The 17,007-nt window shown below is 36.0% G+C and overlaps 2 protein-coding genes across 3 annotated transcripts; one reads left to right on the forward strand and one right to left on the reverse strand.

The window, feature by feature from the left end:
* Positions 1-2,814, reverse strand: LOC142521455 (V-type proton ATPase subunit C-like). Its single transcript, XM_075624656.1, has 3 exons — positions 1,931-2,814; positions 676-784; positions 1-283 (listed from the first exon to the last, which is right to left on the reverse strand). The coding sequence occupies exons 1-3, from the start codon at positions 2,038-2,040 to the stop codon at positions 221-223; spliced, it is 282 nt and encodes a 93-aa protein (XP_075480771.1). The 5' UTR covers positions 2,041-2,814; the 3' UTR covers positions 1-220.
* Positions 2,815-4,717: 1,903 nt separating this feature from the next.
* Positions 4,718-16,727, forward strand: LOC142521426 (protein transport protein SEC24 C-like). 2 transcript variants are annotated; one of them, XM_075624629.1, is made up of 27 exons: positions 4,718-4,894; positions 5,012-5,078; positions 5,187-6,079; positions 6,128-6,216; positions 7,315-7,521; positions 7,710-7,784; positions 7,955-8,053; positions 8,636-8,747; positions 9,083-9,210; positions 9,571-9,690; positions 9,937-10,017; positions 10,207-10,284; positions 10,534-10,626; positions 11,037-11,091; positions 11,391-11,467; positions 12,488-12,559; positions 12,679-12,762; positions 12,961-13,080; positions 13,194-13,262; positions 13,887-13,964; positions 14,136-14,274; positions 14,552-14,716; positions 14,903-15,048; positions 15,126-15,305; positions 15,685-15,773; positions 15,890-15,921; positions 16,396-16,727. In XM_075624629.1, the coding sequence occupies exons 3-27, from the start codon at positions 5,293-5,295 to the stop codon at positions 16,500-16,502; spliced, it is 3,282 nt and encodes a 1,093-aa protein (XP_075480744.1). In that variant the 5' UTR covers positions 4,718-4,894; positions 5,012-5,078; positions 5,187-5,292; the 3' UTR covers positions 16,503-16,727. The 2 variants fall into 2 exon arrangements, with proteins under 2 accessions (XP_075480744.1, XP_075480743.1); XM_075624628.1 differs by having other exon boundaries at positions 5,187-6,216.
* The last annotated feature ends 280 nt before the right edge of the window (positions 16,728-17,007 follow it).

A 17,007-nucleotide genomic window follows, 5' to 3' on the forward strand; every position in this document is an offset into this window, starting at 1 on the left:
TATATATATATATATATATATATTCAATGTCTATGAATATATATTTCAGAACATGCCATGTTTAATAAAAGGCAGAGGCTCTTTCTGACAGATATTCAGAATTTTTGTGTTCCAGTCAAAATACTCCCACAATGATTTCTCTGTTGTTACATTTAAACTTTCTGTCTTCTTTGTGCAATTTGCACCACTTGCTGAAGAATGGACAATTATCCATTTTCCTTTACTCCATCCCATAACCTGTCTCTTGGAGGCTCGGGTAAACAGTGTTGTTTGGTTTTACATGCTACAAAAAAGATTGAGTCAAGCTAAACTGAACTCCAGAATATAATAGCTAGACTAGATTCATTTAGTACGTATACATGCATGTATACCGAAAGATTCATTTAGAACAATACAGACATGTTTCGGTATATCTACAAGTTACAACGCAAGAATCTTGGGGTGTGTGGCTTATTCGTCGAACCGGCTTTTGACAAAAAGAATTTTCATATCGATTTTGGAGGACATAAAAAATTTGATGGGAATGTCAATTTTACAGACAGAATTTGTTTCCAATAGGTAACGAATAATAAGACAATTTACTCTAATGTACAAACTTGAGTAAAAGCCATGAAAATGACAAATGGGTTTGCATTCAAAATGGGTTTTGCAAAGGCACAGCAACATTGGCAATACCTTATCTCGATTAAGATTCATGGTGAAGGAGACGCAAGGATGTGCATCAGCTTCGCCTGCAAAAGCACCCATGCCTCCTTTGTTGTCAGTTTTCCAGTATGTACTGCAGCTACACATGTAACATAAATGTTAGAAACTAGAAAGAGAGCGAGAGTAGTAGATAAGATACAGGGACCATCAAAGATTTTTCCTTCACGAGGAACGTGTTTAACTTGCATCTGTTTCCATTCCTTGGAGTTTTCTAGCAAATTAATGAGGTGATGTGCAATGAATACATTTTTCGGTCTTAAATAAAGGTAGTCATGTTCATGTCGTCCCATGATATTACAAGCTGCCAGAATTTCTCAAAAAATGGGCAACAAAAATGAATGAAGATATCACTAGTAACCAGACGTCTACCTATTTGAAACCGACTTTCTTCTCACTTTTCAGAGAAGGTGCAAACAGAATGAAATAGAAAACTGACGTGGTCTTTGATAACAGAAATTTAAAGTTGAAATTAGCATCTCGACGTAGGAAAAAAGGAAAAAATGTCATTCAATCTCTATGTAGACTTTTCTAATGATGAGATGAGCACTTTATTCTAACCTTAATTGATTTTGCAGGTTCTTAAAATCAATGAGTAGCCACTAACAAATTACTTAGAATTTCAGGACAGCAGTTGTGCTAGCTCCCTCAGAGGTGTGGCAGCATCATAAGGTAAGATTTAGTAAGATAGTACGAAACAGTGAGTGCACTCTCATCTCAGCTTTTCATGCAAATTGTTCCACATTCAATAACATTTTGAATCATATAATTTAATTCTGAAAACAGATGTGATCGTGCTGAAGACTCGATCATTGTCGTAGATGTTCAATAAGAAGTGTTATGGATGAACTTCATTGTGTTGGCGATAATATTAGTATATTACCATAGTGGGTTCTCTCCTTTGGGCTACAGTCCCAAATAAGGCTAAGGGAATGCATCCATTGGAGTTTTTACGAATAAAACAACCATGTATACATGGAAGAGAAAAGAAGTAGACCAAAAGCATTTTAAGCAAATAGAAACCAACCAATCAAGTTACAATATCCAAACACAATGGAATCTTATCCACTAATATAACAGGAAGGTTTTGATGACTTCAATGAAGTCCGCATTAGTGGGAGACAAGACAGACAGCTTCCAATTTCTTCAGTTAAACTGTCAGCAAAACAATTTTGCTACCAAATAAGCCTAAGGATGACATTACATGCTCGAAAGCATAAAAAAATACCTGGCATAATTGGTGCAGCACCATTGCAACGGAGAGCTTTTTAATATTTCCTGGTTTTGCATCAAGTTTTCAAGCTCCTGCTTCCGACTCTCTTGCGTTTTTAAATTCATATTCAAAATCAAGAATATATATCAAACCATAAAAAAATATCTAAAAACAGGCAAAAAGAAGAAGAGAATAAATCGACACATGATATTGTTTATAACTTGGAAATTTCTTTCGTGCGCCTTAGTTCTAAAATTCTCAACATCATGAACAAATAGTGTTACAGTATACAACATGTACCCATTGACCTCGTGTAACTTATTTTAGAGTCTAGTAACCTAAAGAAAACTCATCAAACAAGAGGTAGAAACTAGCAACAACAGCTCATATACAAACTTAATAGAATGCATGACAAAACAAAGTAAGCTACATTAACTGTATATTAGTTGTCTTATTTACTTAGCTATTGACCAGATTATGTTAATTACGAGTGATGAACAAGTTACACATAGCCTCATAAACCAAAATTACCAAGTCTGACACAGGGGATCATTGCGCCTCTTTCTATGCTACTCAAGGTTAATTGCTAGAAAACAATATGTGCTTTACAAGCTTGGAAGACGAACTTATTTTATGCAATCGACAGGGAAAAATTGGGAGATAATAACACTGCTTTAGGATTGTTTCTAAGTACTTACAACACACACTACTAATGTCTCATATCTTGATAATCAATCCTTGAGAGTGCTTTGTAACGAATGTGAGTAGAGTGTTACGTGTTCTAAACTAATAAGGTCACATGGCTTTACCAAATTGGATAGGTCACAAACAGCTAAGCTGCAATAACAAAGTACCTGGAAATCTCAACCATCATTTTATCCACAGGGCTTCGAAAATTTTATTCTCAAATTCATTTTTAGCAAAAGTATGTAAAAATATACACAAGCAAATGACAGCTTAGGAGCTTATGATATGAAAATGAATTGAATCATTTTTATCTAAAGAGATTTCATATGTTGGTATTTGTACATGGATTTCGCTCGGCTATTTATTATTATTATTTTTGTTGGTGTTTGAGATAATAATATGATTTTATATTTGAAAAAGGAGACATCTATAATATATGACAAAAATTTGTGTAAGATAGTCTCGTGGGTCGTATTTTGTGAGACAGATATCTTATTTGAGCCATTCCATGAAAAAGTATTACTTTTTATGCTAAAGGTATTACTTTTTATTGTTAATATCGGTAGGGTTTGACCTTTTTTACAGATAGAAATTCGTGAAACCGTCTCATAAGAGATCTACTCCTAATCGGGTAGGTCAAGGATTTAACAATCTTCGACTATTAAACTTAAATTTGAAGAATCTAGTACTGAAAAAACGACTCGGAAACAATATGAACATCAGATTTAACAATGATTTTGATCCATTTGTAATTTTTTTAGCCAGCTTAGTGCTTCTCGAATGCTCAAGGCTTAAGCAATTGATGGAGTGAAATTTCCCGTCAAAATCCCAAAATTTGTTACTATCACAATATCATGGTTGTTACCAAGGATACGACCATAATCCATAGCCGGTGAGTTGGGAACTTGGGAAAAACGGCCGCATCGACATTGCATTGAGCACATTTTCCGGGGCTCTAACAATGTTTAGCATTCATTTGAGAAGCTGAATACTTGGGAGCGTAAGATGATTTTATCGTTGGTTTTTGAGAAAGATTGATGATTAAAGCTAATGATAAATCGTAATTTCTAGCTTACATTTACCTTGCCACACTATGTCGTTGCAATTTTACCATATGTTTCACAAAAAAACTCCAAGTTCAATCTCTTTAAGATATCTAAGAAAGACAATGTGATTCCACCATGCTTTGAATGAAAATGGAGAAAAACAGATATGTGAGACTACTCACAAAATCTGTCAAACTCCAAATATGATGCACGAAAAAGAAAGCCACTAGAGCATGGAACTTATCTTCTGAATCATTGTGACATGTATGACTGTTGAGTGCAATAATTGTCCCTGCTTGGTAGAGTGATCGAACCGTAATGCTTGAGCTGCTGTGCGGTTTAAAAGATTCGAGTTGCACCATTACCACTAGCTATAGCTTTTGATAAAGCGATAAGTACTCGGTCCTACTGAGATTGAAGAGCTTCCACAGTAGGCAAACAAGAAGATAAAGATCTCCACAAGAAGTTCATGATCATTTGTGACACTTTCAACTTTCAAGTCAACTTCCAATTCATGTTATCTGGATTAGTATTTATATGTTGAGGCTGAATTAGTAAACAATAGCCACTCTTCACTGAATTGGCACCATCTTGATCATTTTCCTACATCCAAATATCTTCAGATTCAGCATTAATTAAATTTTTATGTTTTTGATTAATTCTGGCCGGTAACTTGATTCAATGAAAAGAAAGAGTTTACCGGGTGACTAGAGATCGGTCCAAATTTAGTAAAAAAAATCGTAATTTTTCAAAGGACATATATTTTTTAATTTGTATTATTTAATTTAAAAACACATAAATGTTATGATAGTTTCTTAATGAGTAGTTCACGGTGACACAAATTTTTATCTGTGAGACGGGTGAACCCTATCGATCGATATTCACAATAAAAAGTAATACTCTTAGCATAAAAAGTAATAACTTTTATGGATGATCCAAATAATAGATTTGTCTAACAAAATACGACCCGTGAGACCGTCTGTTTTGACCTTCTTAATTGATAGTTTTCCTTTTGAAATAATTTCCATTTAATCCGGAGAATTAAAATAAATTTAAATCTGGGATTTTCACGGCAATTACTTGAATTTTTTTGGGAGATCATGCAGAATTTCAACGTCTCACCCCTTTCTCTCCCCACACTTACCCTATCCCGCGATCCATAAATATTATTAATAATTTATTTAGTAAATTCTAAACCCCTTCTCCCCAAACTGCGAAGGTCCGACAATTTTCAAGCAGAATTTAGGTATCCCAATCGTGTTTTCCAGTTGTTTAGGTCGAAATCTTGACGAATTTTTATCGATGTCATTGTGTTTGGAGTGTTACTGCAACAATTTCCTTTTTCTCTTTATTTTTTCATCAGATCGAAGTGTGGCTGGTGACTGATCCGTTCTTCCCACAACGGGCCGGAATTTTTGTCACCATTACAGGTTTTCCTTTTCGTTAATTATTCATTTTCTGATTTATGTGAAACTATTAAAATTTTGCGTTTAGGTTCTTTGATTTATTCATTTCTTTGTTCGTTTTGGTGTTTGTAGATTGGATTGGATTGGATTGGATTGGGTTGGAATTACAGGCGGTGCTTTTGTTAAAGATCCAGTTTTATTTTTTTTAAGATTGTTATAGATTCCTGATCAACTCTCAATGGCAACTCCAGGGGGGCCTAGGCAGGGGAATTTCCCCCCGAATTATAACCCTAATGCACTCGCTAATAACATGGAGAATTTACAAATAAATCAATCCAATCAACAGCATTCTGATAATCTTGGTGGTGGTGCCTATAGACCTCCAAATGCTACACCATTTGGCCAACAACCCCCAAGATTTAGTGGAAGCAGGCCAGGCCCTACCCCGCCTGGTGTGTTCTCAAGTGGCCAGGCTCCTCCTGCTGGTCCTGCTCAAACTACATTCTCTCCATCTCCGCTGTCTGCTAGACCTACTGGGCCACCAGGTGTACCACAGGCTGCCTTTGCATCAAGACCTCCCCCACCCGGGGCATTACCATCTTCTATCGGTGGACCAGCTACTTCTGCACCTTCAGGGCTTGGCCCTCGACCAGGACCTTTCCCTTCTTCCTCCCTAACTTCACGCCCGGCCCTTCCACCCCACCACATGGTCACTTCCGGCCCAGCCAATAATGGATCACCTGCATTTACACCAGGGCTGACTCAAGGTGGACCTCAGCTCCCTCCTGCCATGGGTAGTATGCCAAGGCCGTTAGTTGGATCTCAGCAGCCACCAACAATGCTGTCATCTGGGCCATCTTCTCAGACTCTTCAAATGCGTCCCAGATTTGGTGCACCAACTTCTGCTGCATCATCTGCCATCGGACAACCAGCACCACCATTTTCTGCTCCACCACAAAGCATGATTCCTCCTCCAGGTTCTTTGCCATTTTCAGCTCCACCACAAAGCATGATTCCTCCTCCAGGTTCTTTGCCATTTTCAGCTCCGCCACAAAGCATGATTCCTCCTCCAGGTTCTTTGCCATTTTCAGCCCCTCAAGGAATGCTTCAATCTTCAGGTTCTCCTTATGGAATGCAGACATGGCCTCCACAACCGCAACAGGTCAGTTTGATTCCATGGTTCTCTAGTTATGCCGCTACTTGCAAACTTGTTTACTTGTTGGGTTTTCTTATTTTGCTCCATTGCCAGGTTTAAAACTCATTAGAAGTTAAGTAGAGTGAATTTTTATGGCTGGTGAAAATGTGTACAAGAAGAACCTGAAGAACTCCAATGATAGAAAATATGGGGCTTTAGATGTCGACAAGTTTAATATCTCGCTATTCTGTTTTCAGTATCAGTATGAGATTAAACGTTGACACAGTTCTATGTCTAACTAGTTAGACCAGTATCACTATTTGAACCAACCACCTGGATGATTTAGTGTTTTCAACAGCTTTGCTTGTATTTTTATTATTGAATGGGAAATGAAATGAGCTTCAGAAGTTGTACGATGGTTAGATCAAGTACTAGTACGAATTATATGCAAGGAACACGTAGGTAGCTTGCATTCCTTTTGTTATTTTTCACGTTAACTTGGGATCTGAATGAATTATGACTGCACTAGAATCCCTTGCCCTTTTTAAAGATGAGAGTGGTTGAAGGTAGTTGATTAATCTTTTTCTAGGCCATTTCCTTGCAGGGAAAACCACAATGTTTAATAGCTTTTTGCTTTTAGAGTTTAATTTTTACCTTTCATAGTTTTTTTCCATATATATATATATATATTTAATTGGGCTTATTAATATTATATGATTTTTTTATTGTCAGATATCTTTTCATGGGATTTGTTTGATTAGAAGTATACTTGTTAATTTTCCCTTAACCAGCGATACCAATATTTTTATATTCCTTGAAGTGACTGACAATGTAATATATGTAAGTATAATTCACAAGAGTAAAATGTCGCTCGTCTCCTTTTCATCAAATCATTTTCAAGCAATTTTTTTCTGGTCTTCTTGGAGGTAATAGAAATGGACCCTGATGACACTTCATTTCATGAAGCATTGGGCCCGATGGTGAAATCGAATAATAGTTCAACAAGGCATTTTCCATGTCTCATGGCTGTTTAGTGATGATGAATTATAAAAGCTCTTAGTTTTGTAAAAGGCTATACATGAACAGATTATGTAAGTTACTCTTTGAATTTGTGTTGATTTATAGGTGGCACCATCTCCTCCAGTTTCTGGTCATATGCAACAACCCCAGATGTATGGAATGCCACCAGTCCCACCACTACTCCAAAATCAAATGGCCCTGAATCAAACTGCGCAATCAAAAATTGACCCCAATCAAATTCCCCGGCTAACTTCAAGTTCTGCTGTAATCCTGCATGAGACCCGTCAGGGTAATCAGGCAAACCCTCCTCCGGTAATAAGCCATGTTCCAGCAAATAGAAGAACTGATTTATTTTTCATGGTTTTTTCTATTGAATCTTTTACGGTTTGCTATAGTTTCTCTCTAGTATTATAGTGCAAGTTGATATGATCTGTTTAAACTGTAAAATGACGTTGCAAGTTTGCTTTTTCTCCCTGATTGTTTGTTTTCTTTTTGTCAAGCCTGCAACAAGTGATTATATAGTCAAGGATACTGGGAACTGCAGTCCACGCTACATGAGGTGTACGATAAATCAGGTTTAAAACCTAGTTTTGTTTATATAGAAAAACTAAAGGCTTTAGCAACTAGTGCCTACCTTTTATTATCGTTTTCAGTTTTTATTGTTTTATTTTAGGGCGTTTAGTTGTAATCTTGTCCGTAAGCATGCATTTGTGACTAACTGAAGGTACCGTGTTTATTTTGTTAGATTCCATGCACTGTAGATCTTTTGTCAACTTCTGCGATGCAGTTGGCTTTGTTGGTCCAGCCTTTAGCTCTTCCACATCCATCTGAGGAGGCCATCCAAGTAATGTGAAACATTATGGTTTTTTATGTTTTGTTTCGTTTTGTTCTGTTGGCAAATTATGAAGGTACCTTGCTTAAGTTCTCAAGGATTTCACCTGAAAAAGATAATTCAGGGATTCTAGATGACTAAGCTAATTTGGTATACAAGTGAACTGATAAAGTTTCTTGATGCTCTTCATAAGATAGTATCAAATTTTATCTGTATGAGCCAATTAATCTTGATGCCTTTTTTAAAATAAAAAAAAATTGCTGGTAAGAATCAGGATGCTGACCTGTTTAGATGGCCCTATATACTGGTGGCTTGTTTTTGCTTAAATCTTCTCTTAACCTCATTTCGACCTGAAATTTGAGAAGGATAATAATCATAGTTCTGATCTGGTATAATCTTATGAATGAACTTTTTCGGCTGAGGGGGTTTTAATGCGTACTTGAACCCAACGACTGTTGAAATAAACTTGGAGCTAATACTGTTTCTAACTTGATTACCCCAGTTTTGATCGATTGATTCGACAGATTTGACATCTCCTTGAGATAACAGCATAAACTTGTTAGTGTTTTTATGTCTTATTCCCATGTTCTGCAGGTGGTTGATTTTGGGGAAAATGGTCCAGTTCGATGTTCTCGTTGCAAAGGATACGTCAATCCTTTTATGAAGTTCATCGATCAAGGAAGACGTTTCATTTGCAACTTCTGTGGTAAGAAATCCTTTTCCTGTAATCTACTTGTTGTGGTTGGTGGGTTCTCATTTTACTTGGTAGTTATATTATGTTACTTCATTGAATTGATGTCTGTGTGAAGCCTTTGTTAGTTTTGGGGGGGGACACAGATGGGTCCAGCTGTGCAAAATACAAATCCCTGGTTCCTTAAATTTATTCTCGCTAATCACTTCTTCAGATGGCATTGTGTGAAGTTTTTTATTTCAGTTAACGTCGTTTGAGTCCTATGTTTATGCCTCCATTTCTACATTTTCAGCTGTTGGCCCACAAAAACTCGGATGTTTTGTTACTTTTGTTTTTCACCTTTTAACCAGGTTTTACGGACGAAACTCCACGCGACTATCATTGCAACTTAGGTCCTGATGGGCGGCGCCGAGATGCAGATGAAAGGCCCGAGCTATGCAGAGGAACTGTTGATTTTGTTGCTTCTAAAGAATACATGGTTAGTAATGCATAAGAACTAGATTTGGATCTGGCTGGGGATTTGGTTGGGAATGAAAGTTACTGATGCTAAAATATCAAGGGTAGTTTTAAAATATCATGATGACAATATGAAAGTAGTAATCTGCGAAATTAAACATCTCAAAATTTTACGTTGTAAATAATATATTTTTCTCAAGAAATAATCTCGCAGAAGTGTCCATAAAAGTCCTGTATCCTTCGGAAGGACTTGATGTTTTTATTGACTAAAGTAGCTAACCTCGAGAGGGTTTCTGAATTTGACTTCTTGGCTCGTGGTCTTTTTGTTTTAAGCAAGCTTCCTGTTCCTGTGATCCTGATGTTTGTGCACATGAAATTTCAGGTCCGAGATCCTATGCCTGCAGTATTTTTCTTCCTTATTGATGTTTCCTTGAATGCCATACAAACCGGTGCCACTGCGGCGGCGTGCAGTGCTATCAACCAAGTTATAGTTGATCTTCCAGTGAGTCCATGCTTGGTTTATTTGTGCGTTAGAACTTTGTTTGGTAACTGTACATCAGGATACAAACTAAATTGCCCCGTTATTTTTCCATAAAGTTGCTTTGGCATCGAATATTTTCTTGAAATTTGACCTTTTGAAAACAATGCATACCGAACACAAATGGAATGGGGTTTGTTGTTTTTTGGCATATGGCCGAGTGAGAGAGAAAGCTCTGCTAGTTTGCTGATGATGGTCTTTTCTTTTCAGGAGGGTCCACGAACAATGGTGGGCATCGCTACATTTGACTCGACCATCCACTTTTACAACCTAAAACGTGCTTTGCAGCAGGTTCGTTGCAGACCTATCAGCACTCTTTTTTAGATTGAGCATATTGTCTCGTCAGTTGTACATTATCTGCACTTGTGCCTCGTTCATAGAATATGCATATATCAATCAATCACCTTATGACTTATCCCTTGGGCATGATAATTGCTGCAATGAACGCTACGCTGATATTTTTGTCGTGTTTTATTGCAGCCATTAATGCTTATAGTTCCTGATGTGCAAGATGTCTATACTCCTCTTCACAGCGATGTTGTTGTTCCACTTTCCGAGGTTTGTTATTGTTTTTGTTTCGACTGTGGTTTTCATATGTGCAAAAATTTGACTTGGTTTCGTCACTTGCCATTATTTTTCATTCCGTTTCTTGTGATGTCTTTATGTTTGACACTTCTTAACTTGCTTTGTATTGCGCTTGCGAATGTTAATGTATATGGGAGAGTCGGACTCATGACCAGGGTACTTATGCTTTAGCTATTTTTTAAAAAGATCCCAAATGATTTAATATAATATTGGTGAATGCAGTGTCGTCAACATTTAGAGATATTGCTGGACAGCATTCCTACAATGTTTCAGAATAATAGAACTGCCGATTCAGCTTTTGGTGCTGCAATAAAGGCAAGTTTGCATCTTCAAATATGTTAGATATTAGATATATTGTTAACAGTTCCTTGCTGGATCATTCAGTCGCTGAATTGAATTTTATCGGGAACATATTAAAGTGCATCATATCGCACACTTATGGTAATCGAGAGCACATGCATTTTACTTTTATTTTCATTAGCCAATAGAATTGTTGGGATGAGTTGTAAAAATAAGCAGGTTATGGAATATGAGGAGCCAACTTCTGGCAAAGCATCTCTCTCATGGGAAATCCATTAGAAGCCTATTGTAATGCGGTTTCGTCACTTAAAAAAAAAAGACACGGTTTCATTAAATTTACTCATGGCCTTGTGCTTGGCGTTCAATAATTGATAATTGACCTGAGTATGTAAAATTTATATGTTTTATTTCTCTTTTTCCTTTAGGCTGCTTTCCTGGCGATGAAGAGCACTGGCGGCAAACTTCTTGTTTTCCAATCAGGCAAGCAACAAATATGCTGTAACAAATTATTTGCATGTACACCCAAGCACCACACGCCTCCTTTAAGCCAAATACCACATGACCAAACTATCATGTCTTCCACGTAAAAAATTCTGATTTTCATGTTTTTGTCATAGTCTAGTAGTGAAAACAATATATTTTTAATTGGTAACCTTTTATCTTTGAATATGGTCCTTGTGTTAATTTAGGCTGTTTTGTGCGCTGCGTGTTTGTAACTCTTGACTCTTGTTTTGATTGAATAATTCACGCTCTGACCTATTTCATAATTTGATTCTCAGTCTTGCCGTCAATTGGCATGGGATCCCTTGCGACTAGAGAAGCTGAGGGCAGGACTAATGTATCAGCAGGAGAAAAGGTAGATTCTGTGTGTTCAATTTTTCTCTCTCCCCTCTTTTGTATCATGTGATGTTGTATTTGTTCATCGGTAAATACTTGCTGGCGCATATTTTACACAGTCTGCCTTTTCTTGCCAGGGATGAAATAATTTATAATTTTTAGGATGATACTATGGTTTTGATCTATTTTTAGGGATTTTGTTCCCCTTCCATTCTTTGCTTCTAGCCTCCTAACATGGCAGCTGATACATACTGTAGTTATGCCTTGAGTCTGAATGTAATGATATTCTGCTATTTTCAGTCACTTTCACCTACATTACCTGCAAAATTGAGCACAGCCACGCAGTATGCCATTAAAATAATAATTACAAACGAGCTTGGATACGATGATATTAGGCATAAAAAAGTGCTTTAGACAGGGTCACAGGGATTTCTGACATTCTATTTTAAATGGAAGCCGGGGTTAAATTTACAGTCTAAGACTGATATTACATGCTGCTGATTCTTATTTCTTTTAATCTTCGACTTTTGAATTGTAATCATAGAACCTCGTTCTCCCACTTTTTTGAATCATTCATCTGGTTTTTTTAAAATTGTATAGTTGTGTTTTACATAGTTTATGAGGAATGAGGATACTTCAGGTAGCGAATATTTATGTCATTTGGCTAAGGGGCTCTTTAGTATTACAATACTTGATATTCGCCATTATTTGACTGATAATGAATAAAATTATTAGAACAAGAGTAGATGATTTTGTTCATTCATTGAACGGCATTAGATAATAAGTTCCTTGCAGTTAGATGTGATTGACTACAGTTCCTTTGTCAGTGTATCTTTTAATTCATTATTTGTGCTAAAGTTTGGAGGACTTTGGTGTATGAAATATACAACTTGATTCTTCAGGCTGGTATTTGGTCTGTTGTTTGACATGTCTGTCAGCTGGGTTAGCTCCATCTTTAACAGAGAATGAAAAACTTATAGTTTGTTACATCTAGATGCATATCAATTGTTAATTTAAATGGTGATCGGATTGGATTCAGGAGGCTCACAAATTATTCCAACCGGCAGATAAAAGTTTGAAAACCATGGCCATTGAATTTGCAGAGTACCAGGTGACATTAGAATTTTTTATCCCAGTAATCCATGATACTTGCTAATCCTAATCTCTGCTATTGTTATGTTTTGGTTCTATTTAATGTCTGTTATATTTATAGTTTTTGAACACTTTCAGGTCTCCGTTGACTTGTTCGTTACTACACAAACATATGTTGATATTACTTCTCTTTCAGTTGTTCCAAGAACTACAGGAGGACAGGTAATTTAATGAATATATTGTTTCTTATTCATATGATGACATGAGCTATTGATCCTGTATCTGTATCATTAATGCTAGATATGTGCATGAATTTTGTAATACTTTAATACTTTAAAAATATTATGTACTGAGTTGAATAAAATAGATTTCTCTCTTTAAATTTCAGATTTTATTTTGAAATGTAAATTTTGTTCCCAGGTGTACTATTATTATCCTTTCTCAGCTCTTTCTGATCCAGCTAAGCTTTACAATGATCTTCGATGGAATATCACAAGGCCACAAGGCTTTGAGGCTGTGATGCGTGTTCGATGCAGCCAGGTGAGTGTATATTAGTCTGGGTTTTTAAGTTCGTCATTTATGGAAAGGATCACAAATATTGTTGAGTTGCTAAATGATGGCTGGCTGACAAGGGAAAGCAATATTTTGTGCAGGGTATTCAAATTCAAGAATATTCTGGTAATTTCTGTAAGCGCATACCAACTGATGTTGATCTACCTGCTGTATGTCTCTCTTTTCCCCTCTCCAAATATATTTTAAGTAAAGATCCTGGTTTTGATAAACGTCTCAAGATGTTAGAAATAGAAGTTGTAGGCAGTGTTTGATGTATCCATTGTCATCATTGTCTATCGAACTGGTCACTGGACATTTTATGTTAACATGGCATGATCCCTTTTTCGGTTATTATTTTTGTGCTGCAGCTGGAAGTTTCTTTAAGTTTTTACCAACAAGCAACAATGATAGGAAAAAATCACATATTTCAGCCATTCCTAAGCAGTGTAATTTTTGTTTAGCTGTTTTCTGCTTCTTGAGCACTTTGATGACATTGTTTTGAGTGTAGGTTTAACATCTGTGACAGCATGCCCAGCATAATAAGATTTGTTTACTAATTAAAAATGTGGAACATATTTGTGTGAAAATTATTCAATAAATGCATCATGTTAAACAAAGAAATAAATAATTAAAACGCTGACAAGTAGGCTGGCCTGTCCGTTTTTAGCTTGTAAACTAGAATTTTTTGCAACTGTTAGCATCGCTTATTGTTCCAACCTTTCATCCTTAGATTTCAACTTTGGAATAGCCTATGTTGATCCAGGACAAACTTCTTTTCTTTCAATTTTTTGCAGATCGACTGTGACAAAGCAATAATGGTGACCCTAAAACATGATGACAAATTGCAGGAAGGCTCGGAGTGTGCATTTCAGGTATAAACTTTCTGCAATAATCCCTCCTACCTGGAGAGTTAAAGTTCTCCTGATTTTTTTATTTTTTTAAATTTCCAGAAAAACAAAGATTTCTTGTAATGAGTTTTATTCTCCCTTCTGCTTTGTTGGAATAATCAATCATTGATCATCTAAAATATTTGTGATGGCTAGTGTGCTCTTCTTTACACCACGGTGTATGGCCAAAGAAGGATCCGAATTTCAACCTTGTCTTTGCCTTGCACCAGTATTCTGAGTAATCTTTTCCGTTCTGCTGACTTGGACGCCCAATTTTCTTGTATATTGAAGCAAGGTGATCTGCCAGTATGAATTTTGTGTACTTGCTTTTGTTAATTTGTCTTTGTTTTCTCTAGAATACTGAACAATACTGTTCTATATTACATGTTTGAATCTGGAATAATAATGATTTGGAATGACTTCTTTTTTGCGAGTTATCCTTTTTGAAGTGATGATAGGCCCTGCTGGTTCCTCAGTTGTGTTGATGCATTTCAGTCACTTCAATTTGCTGTTTTGAATATTGAAGGTTTACGGCATTCTGACTCTGCTGCTCTGATTTTCTCATCTGGCAGCGGCTAATGAAATTTCTTCCGCTCCTCTAACACAAGTCAGAGATCAGGCAACAAATGTATGTGTCAACATTTTATACTCGTATAGAAAGTTCTGTGCTACAGTATCTTCTGCTGGACAGCTTATCTTACCTGAAGCACTTAAACTGTTGCCTCTCTACATTCTTGGTATGTTTCATGTTACCAGAACATATAAAAATGCTAAGCTTCCTAATTTGCTCAATGGATTTACAAATACCATTTTGATTTATATTCTGTTGTTCGATTTCCTTTATTGGATTCCTTGTTCAATTTCTTAATCAGTCAATATTTAGCACGCTTTAATTTTATGTGTTTGCTTTCTGTCCTTTTCAGCTTTGCTTAAAAGCAGTGGATTACGCTCTGATGGTAGAATTGATGATAGGTCCTTTTGGATTAATTATGTATCCTCTTTACCTACTCCTTTGGTGATCCCGTTGGTGTACCCTAGAATGATAGCCATTCATGACCTTGATGAGAAGGTAAGAAGTTCAACTTACAAGTCATTATTGGTCATGACATATGCGCTTGCTTTCATATCTTGATGTCAAATTGTCAGGAGTCAGATGATTCCATTATTCCTACTTCTATTCCACTTTCTGGTCAAAATGTTGTTGACGAGGGGATATATCTTCTTGAGAATGGTGTAGAGTGTTATATTTATGCTGGTGATTCAGTTCAGCCAAATATTTTACAAAAGTTGTTTGGCATTTCGTCAGTTGCAGAAATTTCCAATCAGGTATTTTCTCACTTGTGATTCCTGGAAACATTCTCATTTTATTGTGCATGACATTGCTAAAACTTTTAAGATTTGCTATTTGGAAGCATGCATTTTGGTCACTTTGGATACCAAATTTTCTACTATTGAGATTTTCATATTCCAAAGATAAGATAGCGGCAATTTCCCAAACATACATCTTTGATCCTTCATCATGTGTGGAATTATTTGCTGGTGGGTGTTCTATAATTTTCTACTACCCAATATGTTTCCGACCTATTTCTTACGTTGAAAAGACCATTTAGCTAAAATGAAGTATACGTCAATAACATTACACGCATTAGTTCACTGTTTTTCCCAACATATTAGCAAAGTCAAGTTCATGCGCTTTTCCTTCCAGTCTGTACTGCAGCAGCAAGACAATCTGTTGTCAAAGAAGGTGAATTCCATAGTAAATGAAATACGGCGTCAGCGATGCTCCTATCTGCGGTGAGTATTTCTTAACCTGTTGTTGTCACAATGCAGTGAGTAATTTGGTTTATCTGACTCATTAGAGTATTATCTTGCACCTTTTTACTTTCTTTTTCTTTTTCTTATCCCTGCAGCTTGAGATTGTGCAGAAAGGGCGATCCATCAGGTTAGCGATTCAAAAATAATTATCTGCCATTAACGGTTCCCTAAATAAAATTTTGAAAAAATAAAGAAAAAATAAATGGAGGAAACAAATGATGTAAAATTAAGTTTACTTGATGATGAAAGTACAAACATGTGATAATTGTTTACTGTGGGCAAGTATATGTGGCGAGATATCAGAAAACAACGGCTTTTCACCTCTCATGTAGAATGTTTCTTTGCTGAGTTTTTTAATCTATCAGTTCTTTAGCATTCAAAATGGTAACCTAATAACAAATATGCACTTTAATATATTGAATTGCACTTTACAACACATTTGAAGAACTAGAGCAAAAATCAGATACAATGCTTAGGGATTCAGCCAGTTATCTCAGTTCATAATTCTTTTTCGACACAAACTTATTTCAGTTTTGGATAGTTATATCAATGTCTCTGTCCATAATTGTTCTTCAAAGACTCAGATCCACTCTCTTTACAGGAGCGGCGTTCTTCTCTTACATGGTAGAAGACAAGATAGGCATCGTGCCGACGTATGTTGAGTACCTGATTCACATCCATCGACAGATTCAAAATAAAATTCCTTGAAAACTGTCGTACACAAAAGTTTTGAGAATTATAGGAAGAAACACGAGCTGAAGTTGGCAGATTGTGGATTTGTTGTTCAAGAATTTACATATATATTTTGGCAACAACATTGAATAGGTTCATAATTTTGATCTCATGTAGAGGTGAATGAGTGATAGTAAGATATAATTAATGGTGTTGTGTTATGTGGATTTTTGAGTTTTTTAATGCAGGTAACTTTTATTGCTTTGGTTTTGAGGTTATGATGATTTACAATTAAAATCGAATGCACAACTTTTTATTTCCAAAATATTTTTTTATTTTCGAACATACATCTCCATACAAGCCCAAAGTCTAATTTAATAATTCCATTAGAAATTGAATGATTTTTTAAAGTGATTTTCATAATAATGAATTGCAACATTAAAAGCACCACGAATCAATCAATTTTAAAATTTAAATCATGATTTCGTTGTCTGCGCTATATGTGAATAATTTGCCCATTATTGAGTTGTTTCCATATATT

Source organism: Primulina tabacum, chromosome 12 (genome assembly GCF_025594145.1).
Source record: "Primulina tabacum isolate GXHZ01 chromosome 12, ASM2559414v2, whole genome shotgun sequence".
Lineage (NCBI taxonomy): Eukaryota > Viridiplantae > Streptophyta > Magnoliopsida > Lamiales > Gesneriaceae > Primulina > Primulina tabacum.

What these genes read in the sequence shown, in the direction of transcription:
- LOC142521455 (XM_075624656.1), bottom strand. Translation starts at nt 2,040, where the DNA reads ATGAATTTAAAAACGCAAGAGAGTCGGAAGCAGGAGCTTGAAAACTTG. An exon ending in TGCTGCACCAATTATGCCAG is followed by an intron (nt 785 to 1,930) that starts GTATTTTTTTAT and finishes TTACATGTGTAG; the next exon opens with CTGCAGTACATACTGGAAAA. An exon ending in TGAATCTTAATCGAGATAAG is followed by an intron (nt 284 to 675) that starts GTATTGCCAATG and finishes TCTTTTTTGTAG; the next exon opens with CATGTAAAACCAAACAACAC.
- LOC142521426 (XM_075624628.1), top strand. Translation starts at nt 5,293, where the DNA reads ATGGCAACTCCAGGGGGGCCTAGGCAGGGGAATTTCCCCCCGAATTAT. An exon ending in AAGTTATAGTTGATCTTCCA is followed by an intron (nt 9,691 to 9,936) that starts GTGAGTCCATGC and finishes TTTTCTTTTCAG; the next exon opens with GAGGGTCCACGAACAATGGT. An exon ending in ACTTCTTGTTTTCCAATCAG is followed by an intron (nt 11,092 to 11,390) that starts GCAAGCAACAAA and finishes TTTGATTCTCAG; the next exon opens with TCTTGCCGTCAATTGGCATG.